The sequence below is a fragment of the Mercurialis annua genome, linkage group LG2 (assembly GCF_937616625.2).
Source record: "Mercurialis annua linkage group LG2, ddMerAnnu1.2, whole genome shotgun sequence".
NCBI lineage: Eukaryota > Viridiplantae > Streptophyta > Magnoliopsida > Malpighiales > Euphorbiaceae > Mercurialis > Mercurialis annua.
Window position 1 is genome coordinate 56868735 of NC_065571.1, and position 16009 is coordinate 56884743.

A 16009-nucleotide genomic window follows, 5' to 3' on the forward strand; every position below is an offset into this window, starting at 1 on the left:
AGTAGGGTCGAAATTTCAGCTTTCGTATATTTAGAAAAATCAAACGACAGCTAACGACTACGATTTAAGTGTGGTTTCAGAAAATGCAACTATAACCGCTCCTAAAAAAACCACCCTTATTTCTGCATTTTGTTGCAATGCAGCATTAATAGTCCTTGAATTTTCTCCGGCGAGGAGGGTCAGTCGACCCTCCTCGACCACCCTGGATTCGTCCCTGATGGTAAGGATTGAGGTCCACGATTCTTACAAAGCTTGATGGAAGTAAAAAATTGATATACTTGAATATTTATGAAGAAAGAAAGTTGGGACTAGAAGATTGATGACTCATCTAAAAAAAGAAATGTTGCAAGAGTCAGTTGTGGCACTGTTCCGTCAATAATAATGAGATTTATAAATGATATGTAGAACGTAAATGATGTGATACTTGTAAACTTTAAATTTTTATATAGATAGTGTCTACCTTATAATATTATTAAAAAAACGTAAATATATTAACGCCGTGTGTGCTTCACATCATACCTTGCATGTTCTATATCTCAACAACGCATAAACATTTGACGTTACTGGTTTTCTAGACATTATTCCATTTCTAAGCGATCATGTCTACGGCGACGCGTTTTGGACTTGATCTCGTATCTTACGGAATACAAAGGAATTCGGCCTTACTGAGAATTTATGCATGTGAATCCTATTTTTTAGTTTCTAGGCACGGCGAGGTCTCTTGGACTCGGGTGTTATTATAACTGGACTTTCGCCTTAGGCGAGTCCTAGAATTCACTCGGTTGAGCGGATATTATACGACTTGATTTCATTATACTTATGGTGGAATTCGATTTTCATCAATAATAATGTTCATATATGATGTTCCAAAATTGACTATATTATTGAGAACTTATCCTTGTCTTTGGAGCAACAATAAATATAGCACTTGAATAATTGAAAAAAATACAGAGAGACAAAGAAATGCTAGGTTTTAGATGATTTTTTAGGATAATGAAAAAATATATATGTAAATAATTTTTAAAAAGAAAACATAGAAAGGACTCAACTTTATACAATAAATGAGGCTCAAAATCAAAATCATGTCATGCGGTCTTGCTCTTACTTTGGTGCATTTTCACTTTATCTCATACATTACATTCCATAGCCTTTTCCCATAGGGATTTACAATTCTTTTGTTTTCATTGCAATCCACCGTACAATCTATTCCCTCTTTTCATTTCTATTTCACTTTCTCCTCCAAAATAATTGTCCGTTTACCTTTGGCAAAAGGTGCTCATAATCCACCTCTACTTAAATGTAAATTACACTTCAACCCTTAACTAAAATATTCAAGATTTTTAAAGGTAAAAAAACAAGAGAAAAATGAAACAAATACCTAACTTTAATCATGTTAATTCTTTTGTTTCAGTTATGGGACCTATTGAAATTAACATCCAACGAAACAAGGGTTAGTTATAAATTAATACACTAATTTTATCTTAATTTGCGATTACAACAAGAACTTTAAAATTTAGTAATTACCACACCATTTTTTATTTTTTGGCAAATTGACAAAGTAAGAAAACACTAACGTGGATATTGTAATATACAGCCATGTGTTGTTGCAAGATTGGTCGGTGTACCAATTTGCCGAAAAACTGAAAGTTGGTGTGGTAATTCCTAAATTCCTAAATTTATGTTGTAATTATAAATTCGAATAAAGTTCGTACATTAATTTACAATTAACCCAAAATTCAAATACATCTCTCATATTTATATTGAAAATCAAATATGCCCTTTATATATTTTTCATACAAAAATTTCTTTAATGTCATCAAAATGAATTAAATTTACCTCTTTTCTGAACAACGTTATAAAGAGATAAACTAGGTTTCTCATTATTGAGATAAAAAAATATGTTTACATGTATAAAACGTAATCATTTGTGAAACTACTTGATTAATTTAGATTATTTTCTATTTATTTTACCATTTTTCTTTCTCATTTTACCAAAGTCAATAATTATAAAAATATCATTTTATTTGAACTCCAATCAAAGTTTGATGCAAATAATTTTATTTCTCCTAAATTTCATATCAGCATGCACAAATTCGTTTTGCGTACTTCTGATCGTTTAGTTGCATGTGTCTAACCACCCCGGACATAGCTTGGTTGGACGTTAAGTGCAATGTTGGGAGTTTAAATTGTCAATAAATAAAAATTTAAATGGGCAATCGGAAAAAATTTAATAAAAAGCGGTTATAGGTCAAAGTGGGATATGAGTTAAATTATAAATTTTTAAAATTTCATATATGCGTGCAAAATTTATTTTACACGCTTCGGAGCGTTCATGTGCATGCGTTTAACCACGCTAGACAAAATAAGATTAAAAGTTAAGTAATTACAATGTTGAGAGATTAAATTGATTAAAATAAAAGTTTTATCATATTAAGCCTTTTATCCTTTGTTTTGTGCTTATTAAGCAACTAGTTTTATCATTTTCCTCTTTTCATTACAGGATTTACTATATATATATATATATATATATATATATATATATATATATAAATCATATTAGTAAACTAAATCACATACTAAACTAATTTTCGAAGAACCTTTCATGTGATTACATACTTGGAGATTTAGGGTTACTAGCCAGTGTGATGCTACATTTTGCAGTAACTTTGAGGCAACAGAAAAGCATGAAGACAGAAGAAAAATAATCAAAGATCATAATAAGTGTACAAGTATTACATACAATATACATATAATTTAGAAAATGTGATTCATAAAAAAAAAGGCAAAATGTATATTTGAATCCTTAAATTCATCTTATTTTTGGCTTTAGATATCTCAACTTTAATTTGTCTACATTGAACTCCTAAACTTTTAATTTTGTATATATTGAGTCCTTTAACAATGTCAATTCAGATCTAAAAATCAAATAATTTTTTCCCAACTTTGACTTTTAAATAATTACTATACTTTTATTTTTATTTTTTATTTTGTCAATTATTATATCTTAAAATTAATTAAAAATACAGCTCAGCTTATTGAACTATTAAAAGTTAAGTAATTAAATTTAATTATTAATCATCAAAAAATCAATAATTCAAACAAATTTATAAAAAAAATCATTAAATTGTTTTGGAATCAACGTCAAACTTTAATAAATTTGTAATTCAAACCAAAAATTATTTTTATCTATTTTTAAATAGTAAAACATAAAAGTGTAATTTTGAATACTTTTCTTGTTATTAAATATATGTAATCTTTTATAACAAATTTAGAAGGAAAAAATTATAATAAAAGTGAAACTAAATTTTTTATTTTTTATTATAAAATTAGACAATTATATTTAAAAAAAATATTGAATCTTTCTATCTTTAAATAACTGAATTAAATACATATTAAATTTAAATTTTAAATTGTTTATTTAATGTTTCTTAAATTTAACATGATTTATTATTAATCTAGTTTTAAATTTTGATTATAATTTATTTTATGAACATAAAAAATATATTATCAATCCTTTTATCTATACATAAATCATTCAAATTTTTAAAAAAGATTGAACAACTAATTAATATATAAAATTCACTATAAACTTAATATCAAGAAAAATAAAAGTGTAGGAACTAAATTTTAATAAAGTTAAAGTATAAAACAAATAAAAACAATCATCACTAAAATCCGTCGGTAATTTAAAATTTAGCGACAGATTTAGTGATGGAATAATCCATTGCTAAATCACCGATGGATTAAACGGAATCCGTCGCTAAACGTGGCGGGCACTTGGTATGGATCCAAATATACGTATTGCATATAATTCAACCACCAAGCAAAATTTAGAATTATTGGTACAAAATTATTTTAATTTTAAAACTTCGAAGTCAAATTGATTACAAAAGCATTAAAATTTAATCAAAATGTATCCGACTCAAATTCATATTATTCGGAATGACCGAATAGAAATGGTTAAACCAATATATGTACAAATTACCATATACATACCACTATTTTGGTCAAAAGTTTGTCTCATCAACCTTTTATGTATACTTTTTATTACCCAGCAGTTAAAGAAAATTATATTTGTTTAAATCATTGGATTGAGGATCGAATCAATAAAAGTTGCTTTCGTATCTAAAATTTATGCCTTTGATGAGGACCTATATAATTATTTAATGGGCTCTCATTGCCATGTTAATTCTCTCTTTTCTCTCTTGAAAACAAGAATTTCTTTTGGCACTAAGGCAACAAACAGGACAAAGGAACAAACAAACAAAAAAGTTTAAATTTTCTTATTCATTGATTAAGAGTTTATGCCTTAAAAATGACTATAACTAGAAGAAATATGCAAATATGTATGAATTGGAGAATATATAAACCTGACCTATGTGTCTCTGATAAATCTGATACATATATCTACTTTAGGAACACTAGCGGAGTAAGAAAATTTAATCGGGAGCGAATTGTAAGAAAAGAAATCCTAATCAACGATGTTTTCGTATGAATCAGGGCGGAATTCAGAATCAAAACTTTTTCTCTAAAAAAACTTGTGTCTCCTACCAGGACGGGCGCACGACCCCGCATGTGAATGACTCTACCACGGCTTAGGAGTGTAACCAAGTCGAGTCAATTCGCAAACTATTTAAAATTGATTCGAAATTGACTCCATTAATACCGATTTGAGTTCGAGCTCAAGCAACTCAATTTAATTATCGAATAGAGTTCGAACATCACTCAACTCGATATAAGACTAGCAAAATTAATCGAACTTTAGTTAACTTACTTTCTTACCCTTTAGAATTATGTATACTTTTAACAATATTTTTATTTAGTACTTATACAGATAATCGAATTGTGTCTATCTCGAGTGTCATTTATTATACGAGTTCAAAATTTCAAAGTCATATATCGAGATCGAATTTAGTAAATATTCCGACTCGATTCGATTCGACTCGATTACACCCTAACGTCCATCGGATGAGAAATGTTGGAATATAAGAAGATAGAGAATGTGGGAATAATCCAAAAGGAAAAAAGCTAAAGATGCAAAAACAAAGAAAAAATAGGTATGAAATTTGAATGAATGTTAACAATATAAGGAAGCAGCGCATGGGGTTTGAAGCTGACACAGAGAGAATAATAAATTTGGTTTTGAAGGAGCCAACATGGATTCTCTTTGCCACTGTAAAACCCATCACTGCTCTCAAGAGATAGTACTAGATTCTATTTTCACACTTTTTCTTCTTTCATCATCTTTTTTTATTTCTTCTTTTATATTGCAAAAGAACAAATATGTTTTGTGCGTTGTATTCATAATATTATTATTTTTTTGGCCAAACTCGTGTTTAGGTCCCGTGTATTTTTAGAATTTCTTTATATGGTCCTTTTTGAACTTCTGTGTTAATCTAGTCTATGTACTTAATTTACTTTGAATTTGCAGGTCCTTTTTTGGATGGAGAAGGAGTTTGCATTACGTTTGCCGTTAAACACGCATGAGAGCGAATTTAAATGTCTACCTAATCGACATGTTGGTAAAATAAGTCACATCACTAAACTTGGAGACGGACCGGATAAACAAAAATTTATAAATTGATGAACCATTAAATATAAAGAAAAATTGAAGAAGGAATTAGATAAATAAAAAATTGAAAGTACAGAGAGTTCTTGTCATTTTTGATTGGAAATTGTTAATCACTTAGTTGCGACTGAGCCACACACGTTTACCGCTTCCGCCCATAAAGAAAATATAATAAACTTTAAAGAAGGAAAGGATAAATAGAAAAAATTAAAGTATAATGGAGTTATAATGTATCGAACCTTTTTTTATTTCGCATGGTAATATATATAATATGATCATTAGTAAAGTTGCTTGATCACAAGGAAAAAAATAGATACATATAACTCATTCATAGTGAGAATATATTAATTTCAATGAGAATGTAGTTCGATTGATATTTTCATTTTTATAATAAATTAAATCTATTGATTGACGCAATTGTATTTATCTATTTAAATGGGAATTTATGATTTTATAGTAAATATATATAACAAAAATTAGTTTGTATCTTTTTTAAAGATCACACTCAATGCATATACAATGCATTAGAGAAAAAAAAATGTACTTTATTTAATTGTATTATTATAATTTATTTTTGTAATGAAATATTAATTGTATAATAACTTTATAAGCTATTTCCACTAAATTTTAATAAAGTATTTGTGACTATAAACTATATCAAAATAGCTTTTAAGAGATAATATAGAATAAAGGGCAGATTTGTAATAATAATTTATAATAAAATTTACTTTTTGGTTACCCTACTCCCACTCTTAATGTCATGATTGCAGCTGAGGTGGTGGTGGGGATGATGGGTTCCTTTTGCTTAAATACTTTACAAAAAAATTAGGGTAGGGTTAAGGGAATGTCTCTTTGCTTGAGCTTGTAATTTTCTTCTTTTTTATCAATCTTTGTGCCTCCACTAGCCTTGGGACTAGAATGGATTTACACTTTTTTGTAGTGTGTGTTTATGTTTAATTGTGTGTAAGGAACATTCAAGGCATTAACAACATTAGTGATCAACTTTTATCTCTATGCCAATTTCACTTTTTAAAAAAAATTGTAGAAAATAGTGGAAGATAAATCTATAATGAATGTTTTGCACTAGTAATTAAAGTGGAGACAATTTTCTCCTTTCTACTTATATTTTAACAAATCTCTTCCATTTTAAATGTCTACGGAGAAGGCAAATGTCTACGGAGAAGGCAATCATCATATAGATCAGATGACCAACTTTAATTTTACCCATATTCTAGAGTCGGTCATTTTAACAAATCTCTTCCTTACACAAATTTTTTTAAAATGTTTTAAGTGTCAAATTGACACGGAGTATTAAATGTTTACGTATTAAATTTAGAGATCAAATCTCAAAGGTTCGATAGGTGAGACATTAAGTTTAGAGGTTAGATGGGTATAAAGGTACAAATTCAAGAGTCGAACTATATATTAAGCCAATATTCAAGCCATCAATCATTTGCATAGAGCATTAAAATTTTAAACCTGTGCAGTAGAAATTGCAAGGTGAAAGCGTTAGAGTTGGGAACTTAAGTTCTGCATCCCTTCAAAACCAAGAACGCGACACTCTGCCAGTAGAATAATATGTTTCTCTCTTTAAGCACCATATATATGAATTCGATTTAACTATAAATCTTACAAAACCATCCCCACATATTTCATGTTTGCAGTGTCAAAACCATTACATGAACAAATCTGCGAGTAACAAATCTATACTAAGCTACGTGCTTATTTGTGTTGGAATAAAAATTGCGCCCTCACCAGTTTCAGTTTGAAGCAGAATCAGGCAGTCAGCAGCATTCCTTGTTTAAATTAGCGCCGACTTTAACCCAATACCGATACTCCTGGAGAATGGGAAATTTGGGCAATCCAGAATTTAAGTCTCTAAGTCTGCGTAGATTAATCCTGTCCTGAACGACCCTCCTTCCTACCGCGAAACCGAACTGGCAAATTCTGTCCGCCGCTAACTTCGGCATTCTCGTGTCGAGTGACAATTCTCAATGGGTGGGCTTCTGTATTGAACACCCATTCATCTAGAGAGATGACGGAAGGAGGCGAAAACAGGAGGTATAAATATTTAAGTGTCTCAGCGAGGAAGAAACTCTGCATCATGTTGTCTTTGACACCTGTGTTCACCTGAGTCCAGGGGCAATATAATATTAGACCGAGTTTCAGCAAACTGCATCACTAGGATTCATATCAGAAGCCGTTGACGTAACAGAAACTATACAATCATTTCATTGCGCCAATATTATTTTTTCATTAGAAAAAATAAGTACACATTCACAATAAAATGCGTATTTTTTATGTAATCACCTAACGATAACAGACATGTATATACATATATATATATATATATATATATATATATGGCTACTTCACAAATTTAATTAACAATTATAAAACTATGAGTGAAGCTGTCACCATATGTTAATGCAATACAACAAAAGGACATAAGATTAACCTTAATAGTACTGGGTTATCTTGAAATTCGACGTGGACAACATGCAAAGATATCATATTTAGTGAAAGCAAATTGTATAAAAAAGTCACAATATGGTATGAAAAAGACAAAGTTTTCCTCCATGTAAATCCGTCTAATTGTAGATGCATCTACATTAAATACCTGATCTATCTTAAACTATAATTTCAAAAGTATGGGGAACTGATTACTGATCTTCATTGTCATGGAAAGAGTATATTATGATCAAGTAACAATCAACTCAGATTTGAATTCAAAAATTTCCAAAAACAAATAAACAAACCCAGCAAAAGTTACTCTAAAAAGGTCTCCAACCAAATCCGCTGGTAGGTTAGATAAAACGTATGCTCAATTTTACTTGTGAAACACCGACGAATTCCAGTAAAATACAGGAAATTTCATGTCAACTATCCTGAACAAGAATGTAAATAATTTGCTGCTAAGTAGAATCATATTGCAAAGGCCAAAGTATTTTTTAACTCCAAACCTTTTGCATCTTTTATCAATTACAACTAGGAACATGACAGAACAATAGCACTATAAAACATGGGGAGCAATTGCATTTCGTAGTTGAGACCTGACTCGTTTTGTCAGAAGTATTAAAGTCAAGACTTAACACTCTTTCTCAGTTTAGTATTAAAATAAAAACAAAAGAAGTTAAAAAACCAACGCACACAGAATAGGATTTACATATGTGTGTCTGTGAGCATGCATGTTCATTAAGATCTATAAGTTTAAAATGTCTTACATCTTTGAGTCCAACATATCCTGACTCTACACGAGAGTTCCTTTCAAAGGCCTGGAATATATCCCAACCCCAGTCTTGGTAAGTCTTATTGCCGGTCAAACGCCAAAGGTAAAAGAGAGACTCAACAGTCTCCGGCCTCAAAATGTTCCATGAAGTACCAACTGTCATGTCCTACAATTAATAGTCTTTATACATTAAGGACACAGCATTTAAATCATTTCCGATCTCCAGTATCCAGATTGAGGAAAGAGTTCCGAACCTGTTCAGGATGAAAAAAATAGTTCTCTCCAGCCAATTTTGTAGATGTTGACTGGTAGAAATTATAACAAGTCCAAGCGAGCTATACATGACAATCAGAAAGAATCCAGTATAAGGCGAAACTGATATAAGAATCTAATTCAAAAGGATATATCTTTTAGAAAGAGATGTACACAGAAACAAATGACAAATCAACATTATGGACTAGTCAACCTTGTGGATTGGGTAGCCATGATTTAACAGCAGAAAATAATGCTCAGCTACTAAGAGTGATCTGTTTACTGCCTTAGAAACAGCATGTCTGATTGATGAAATGTAGCTTTATAGTTCAAAAGAAAAAAGTAGCTAAATGAAAGTTACTTTGTTTTGTACAGGTAGTCCAGTCATACAAGAGGTTGCTCCCACTCTGACTTGGTAGGCAAGGTCTGTAACTCTTAAGTGATGTTATCAGATTAACAACAATGACGACAACCTCGAGCATGTCAACTGTATTGGTTATATTTTAATTCTTCTTTTTGTTTCTGAAAACCTACAGAACATTTACAATTCCACATTAATGAAACCAATATTCCAGCTCCTCTTAAAATTCAAACACCAACTCCTCTAGAATTTTAATGTCTTGGATCATCGGTTAGGCTTGGAGATCTACAGATGGTGAAAAAGTAACTAGACTCTGTTTAAGTGTGAAGCTTTAAACTTTTTAAGTATTGCCTTATCCAGAAATATTCAAATTTTAAAATAGACTATCATAACTTTGACACAGCTGTAACCTTAAAGTCTCATGCACACTTAAGGAATTATGAATAGCAAGGGAATAATGCATGTCCATCTTCAATGTAACTTCAACCAAATCTCTATGTCCGTTTGAGGAAACAAAAGTAGCATTTGGTCCTGTATCTTTCTTCGACACTTTATATGCATCACATAAACCCAGGATAACTGTCAACTAAGACATTCTTCTGTATGCAATCTGGGAAAACCATTACAATTAGTACAACCTACAAACTGATAACGTTTGCTAGATGTTATAACAAAGTGCTAATGTTGGCTCACTTCATTATAAACTAGTGACCAAATAAATAGTATCTATTTAAGGGGGAAAACTAAAAGACATTATTGTTCTTTTGTTCAGCTTCAAGCACAGGCTGGCACCTTTTCTACCTAAGCTACAGCTACATAACATTCATTTGTGCCTATGTTTAAGGCTTCTAGGTTCAAGTGTGCCCATAGAGACTTTAAAACAGTTGTATCCGGATCTTCTAGTTATATTTTTGACATATTTCTGGAGATCCCTTTACGAGTTTTAAGGAATTGAAAATTGATAGAGAGACTGCATTGAATCAAGCTCAAGAAAGAGCAAAGATGAGATGACGGCTTAACATAAGGAAAGGAATTAATAATGAAATTGATAAAACTGGAATTTACAAATCCAAAAAGCTTCAATTTGTACACTTCCCTGAGCCTAAATTTCATTTCTGTGCTAAGTGAGAAGATAATAAATATAAATAAGCAGAAAAAATTTACCAACAAATACATTTAACCCACATATATACCTCCTCTGCAAGAGAGAACAATTTTTCATCGTTGCCAGAAGATCCTAATGCCAACATGCCAGGTACAAAACAGGCCAACTCATCCATCTGCATTCAAAATAGGATTAAGCATTCATAATAATTCAGCTATCAAATTAAACTAAAATAAAATGATCCAAATATATACCTTATCAGACATAGAATTCCCATTCTTCTCACACAAGTATGTAAAGGATGAAGGCGTTGTTCTTCTAACCAAGCTCTGTAGCCCCTTCATTGATGTCTCCCACATTTCTCTGTTTGCAATACTCGTTGACCCAATTTTATCAGCTTTGAGATTCATTTAAGATTTTTAAAGTCTAGTTTTAGAGTGAAGAGCCAAGAATTTTGATGATGAAAATGATACCGAGGATAAGTTATTCTAGTTATTACAAATTAGATAAAACCAACATCTTCATCCTAAATTTAACTTTCGACATGAACTTTTAGGGGTAGAAGGTTCATGCAGTAAGATCTATACAGCATAGTTGCAATCGTGTTATCTGAGTATATCATATGTCATCTTATATCTACTATGTTATTCAACAGAATGAAATCCATAGCATCAATACAGTTTTAAACGAAGCCCTAAATGACTAAAAATAAGATTATGGCTTCTGATGTAACGGATATAAATGGTGATATGCAAAACAGCAATATTGCTGGATAAAAATATTATCATACAGCAGCAGGATGAGATGCCAATATCTAGCATGTGCGGACAGTGCGACTGTGAGAGTGTACCCACCGCTTCTCTTTTAGTAATCTCCCATTAATTTTTTTAATGAGAAATCGAGATTTATCCAAATCATTTCTTTTTCAAAGAAACAAATAAGCTAGTGGGTCGGAGAATGGCTTGACAGGATGCTGGATACTTATTTTTCCTTCTGTCTCTTAGTTTCCAACTTCCTATTCACCCCCTTTTCACACGGTAGGAGGCAACTAATGCATTTATTCACGTCAATTTATGATCTTTGAGATGCAGCAAGAATGATGAGACTAGCAACTATGCTACTTGATAAGGGATGACTCATGCATCTAGCGCACAGTGAAACAGCTTTACGAATATGGAATAATTTTTGAAGAAATTGAGATATGGCCATGCTTATCATGTAAATTATTTAAATGAAAATATTACCTGTAATGTTTTACAGCTTCTGTTTTGTTCCCTTGTACCCAAACTTTGAGTAAATACTCATAAAAGCTGCAAGAACAACAAGATCTAACATTGGCAAGCAGGCAATACATGAAACAGCCCCCTATGTAGTACTCATTTATCTAAGGGAAAGACATTGCAAGAAATTGAGAAAAATGACAATATGCTAGGACTCCTGTGAATTTTAATGTTTTATTTACTTTGTTATTTCTAAAGTGTCCAAATAAAATTGAATTTCTTTATGTTGAGAAATTATTACTTTTCCACAAGTTAAAAAAACACAAAAAAAAAATAGTCTATTGTTCAGCAATTTGCACTCGGACAACCTGTCCCCTTCATGTCCTCTAGCTACAGTCAGCAATATCATTTTAGCTACAGCTAAGGAATTGTCCAACATGTTGCTCGGTTTCAGTATTGATACCTATCGCCCATGGCGCCGAATGTGATGACTGAATACGAAGACAATCCTGTGTGAGGATTAATATATATGGGAAGCAAACCATCAGCAGGAAAGGTTTTCCGAAGCTCTGTGATGACATTCTCTGCCTGAAATAGCATGCACAGGCAAGTCAAAGAAAGAACAGACAACCTGCAGAAAGCACATGACAAATCTTGGATTCCAGATATATTATCACAATGTTTTTTAAATGAGTCATCTATAGCAGATGAAAAATTACAAACTGATAAGAGCATTGCTGGGTAGCATTACCGCCACAATAATCATGAATCTCATGATAAAACAGATACCTTCTGCTGGTACTTCGGATCTTTTGTCCTTTGAGACAAAGCGATAAATTCAAGCTGCTCTGTTCCGGAATCTGCAAGGATACTATTTTCCTGAAAGCAGAAACTTTTCCTAAAGTTAAAATGTAAAGTAAACAAAGAGAAAGAGATAATTTTCTACAAGATGCTAACGTATCTGAACATAGAGATCCAAAAACATTAAGCACTGTCAAAGTACCGATGCAGAATATGCAGATTTTTCATCACGTAAGTCATGAAATATCTGATTGCTGTTATTAATTTTATGTGACCACTTTCGATCTTAAACTGTTCAGACAATCATGAATAAGGCCTAAAAGGCATTAGAAGCAAAAGATCATGGTTCAGACACTATAAATGAATGTTAAATCATATTGGCCATCGTTTTATTATGATAAGCTTTCCAGCACATTTATCTCACCTAAGAATGAAATAAAAAATGATTGACAATGCATTTGATAATGTGCCTTGCAGAAAAGAACTCCAATTCTGAAAGTGAATGAATAACGGAAGCTTAAAACTCACCCCTGTCCACCTAGGGTTATGTGCATTGCCATGTGCTAAATTAATTGTATTATAAGGAATTCCGGAAGGTGTACTCCATGCAGGCAGTAACCTATCTGCAATATCTCTAGACTTTTCAAGAAAAACTTTGTCACCAGAGAGATCATACGCACTAAGAAGCCCTCCTACAACTCTGAATTCAAAAAAAAAAAGTTATAAAGCAGATTACATCACATGTATTCCTGCCTGCCTCAATTGATCATGAGAACAACTAACATAAAGATTTTAAAACCTTATGATGCCACCTTATGGTTGTTTCAAAGACACTAGCCTCATAGTTCTTGTTGAAATCCAATGAGGTTGCTACCCAACTGCAGTAATGTATTTTTGAGCTAATTAATCACTCTGTAGTATAAAAAGAAAAAAAAACAGTAGACAATATCATATGAAAAACCTTTGCAATTGCTGCTTCTGAAAAATATTATACAAGCACCATTAAATACCATGCATACAGCTTAGGAAGAAAAAAAGTAATGTAACAGATAAATGTGAACAATATGAATTAATCATGTGGAGTTCAAAACTCACTCTCTAGCTCTTTGGAATTGTTCATGAAGACCCATTATGAATAATGTATCAAGAGAATCAATTAGAGTTGCACCAAGTCCACCAAAGCTATCAATACCATTCCGTGTCTGTGGCTGTTAAGGAATCAGAGAAATGACATATTAGTAACATATCAATGCCAAATGAAAAAACAAACATTTCTAAAAAACTACAAGAGAATGATTACAATGTCGTGAAGCACGGCAGAAACTGCCAATTCAGAAAGGAAATCATGCACATGCTCATGGTCATGCACGGCGACAAACAAAGCAACCACGATTTCACGAAAAATACTTCGTGCTCTCATCCAACATGACAGATTTCAAATATGAATTACATCTAACAGCTTTTCAATAACATTAGGCAAAATTATAAATTAACAACAAAGCTGTTAATGGCGTTACGTATTTGTTGCTGTTTTTACAAATTACAATGCAGAGTTCACTTAAGGTTACAGAGTTTAGATACATTACCAGCTAGACAGGTAAAAATGCTAGAAACATAGCAATTAAACAAATAAAACCTAATAGCTCAAAATTTAAAACCTAGTTTCTAATTAATTTAGCAAAACTGCAAAAAACAAAATCAAAAATGCTTTATATACAGCAATTAAACATTAAAATAACTAAACCTGAAGCTCATCATGACCCCAAGCATATTTCTCATAGCAACTCCAAGCATGAACCATTGCCTCCTTAACTTTCTCTCGTCTCTCAACACTAACCGAATCATCTTCAAACTTATCAATGTTCTTAACTCCTGATTTCAAATTACTTAAATCCTCGAGCTGTCTGCGTAACTCATCCAATTCTTCATTCAATTTCGAAACCTCCACCTGACAAAATCAGTCAAAATTAATCAATAACAGCGAACAAAAACACGTTAAATCGATTAAAAAGATGATTACCTGGTGTTCTCTGGCGAGTGATTTGCGATCTAGAAATAGAAAAGCGAGGGAAACGAATCCGAAGATTAGAAGAACGAGTCGCTGTGGTCTGATCCAGACATTTTTGTTCTTGTGATGAGAAAGTAAAGCAGAAGATTGTGATTTTTTCGCCATTATTTAGAAATTGAAATGGAAATGCATTGAATGTAAATGAATTTATATTATTTTGTGTATAATCTGAATTTTAAAGTTTTGGAAGGATTAAAAAGAAACTTTGAAGTCAATAGTAAAAGTCTTTGCAATTTACGTCCATGATATTCTAATGTTTGGACTTTTCTTCTGTATTTTTCGATTGGATTAATCTGAACCTTCTTTTTTTGTTTAAAAATCTGAACCTTTTTTTGTTGGCCTAATGTCTTAAAAAACCCCGACCTTTTAGCCCCTTTTCAAATATACCCTGACGTTGAAAATTTGTCAATTTTACCCTATTTTGCATTTTTGTGTTTCAATTGTACCCTAAAAAATTAAATTAACGTCTTTTGCGTTTGTAAATTTGTTTAAAACATTCTCCATGTCTCGCATATATTAATTGTATATTTTTAAAATTTATTTAAATTTAGTTAAATTAATTAAGAATTTAAATTAGTGTTAATTTGATTATGGCTTTTAGTTAGTTTTTAAAAATAAAGGACTTATTTGTACTTTTTTGAATAAAAAAGAATTTAATTTCATGTTTAGACTTAATTAATTGAATGATTTCATCATTTAAGTAAAAAAATTAACAAAAATTAAAATATTGGGGTACAATTGATAACAGAAAATTAAAAAGTGGGTAAAATTGATAAATTTTCAACGTCGGGGTGGAATTGAAAAAAAATTTAAAGGTGAGGGGTTTTTGAGTGATTAGGCCTTTTTTGTTTATTAAAAATCTGAACCTTTTATATTGTTTCCATTTCAGTCTTTCATTAGATAATTCTTTATTTTTTATAATTTGTGTTCATTCAACCCACCTAAATTAGAACTAACATTGAAGTGGTGCATTAATATAGTTATTTTTAAATTTTTTAAAATAGAATTTGAATTTAATCAATCCCAAAAATAGTATTTAAATAATTTTAGTTAGTCGAAATTGTTCGTCTTCGGGCAAACCCGTATAGGTTATTTGAAGACGAATAGTTTTGTTCGTTTTCAAACGAATGCCTCAAGTGGTTTGCAGCTGGAGAGCGACAACGACAGTTAAAATAGAGGCGGATAATGGAAAGTGTGGACGGTGACAGCTGGGGTTAGGATCGTGGCCGCTAGGTAATTAATTTTAAAGTTTTTGGATAACTTGTATATTTAGAATATTTTGATGACGTGAAGTGTATTAAAAAAATATAGGTGCCACGTCACTGAACATTAATAACATTAGTCGAAAATTGGACGGAAAAAAATTTATTGGCCAATAATTTAAAATTCACAAATTTTATAGGT

At 31.3% G+C, this 16009-nt stretch overlaps 1 protein-coding gene across 2 annotated transcripts; it reads right to left on the reverse strand.

Annotated features, from left to right (window-relative positions):
* Positions 1-7138: 7138 nt before the first annotated feature.
* Positions 7139-14840, reverse strand: LOC126669026 (mannosyl-oligosaccharide 1,2-alpha-mannosidase MNS1-like). Of its 2 annotated transcripts, XM_050362303.2 has the most exons (13): positions 14558-14825; positions 14282-14485; positions 13633-13745; positions 13350-13415; positions 13066-13237; positions 12526-12615; positions 12200-12324; positions 11761-11826; positions 10771-10879; positions 10605-10691; positions 9053-9133; positions 8794-8964; positions 7139-7699 (listed from the first exon to the last, which is right to left on the reverse strand). In XM_050362303.2, the coding sequence occupies exons 1-13, from the start codon at positions 14708-14710 to the stop codon at positions 7463-7465; spliced, it is 1674 nt and encodes a 557-aa protein (XP_050218260.1). In that variant the 5' UTR covers positions 14711-14825; the 3' UTR covers positions 7139-7462. The 2 variants fall into 2 exon arrangements, 1 of the variants encoding a protein (XP_050218260.1); XR_007638409.2 differs by lacking the exons at positions 7139-7699; positions 8794-8964 and adding an exon at positions 9412-9580 and having other exon boundaries at positions 9051-9133; positions 14558-14840.
* Positions 14841-16009: the final 1169 nt, after the last annotated feature.

Excerpts from the sequence above, each read along its gene's own strand:
- LOC126669026 (XM_050362303.2), bottom strand. The coding sequence starts at position 14,710 with ATGGCGAAAAAATCACAATCTTCTGCTTTACTTTCTCATCACAAGAAC. Across the intron at positions 13,238-13,349 it reads GTCTTTGAAACAACCATAAG|AGTTGTAGGAGGGCTTCTTA; the intron begins GTGGCATCATAA and ends TTTTGAATTCAG. Across the intron at positions 12,325-12,525 it reads ATCCGAAGTACCAGCAGAAG|GCAGAGAATGTCATCACAGA; the intron begins GTATCTGTTTTA and ends ATGCTATTTCAG.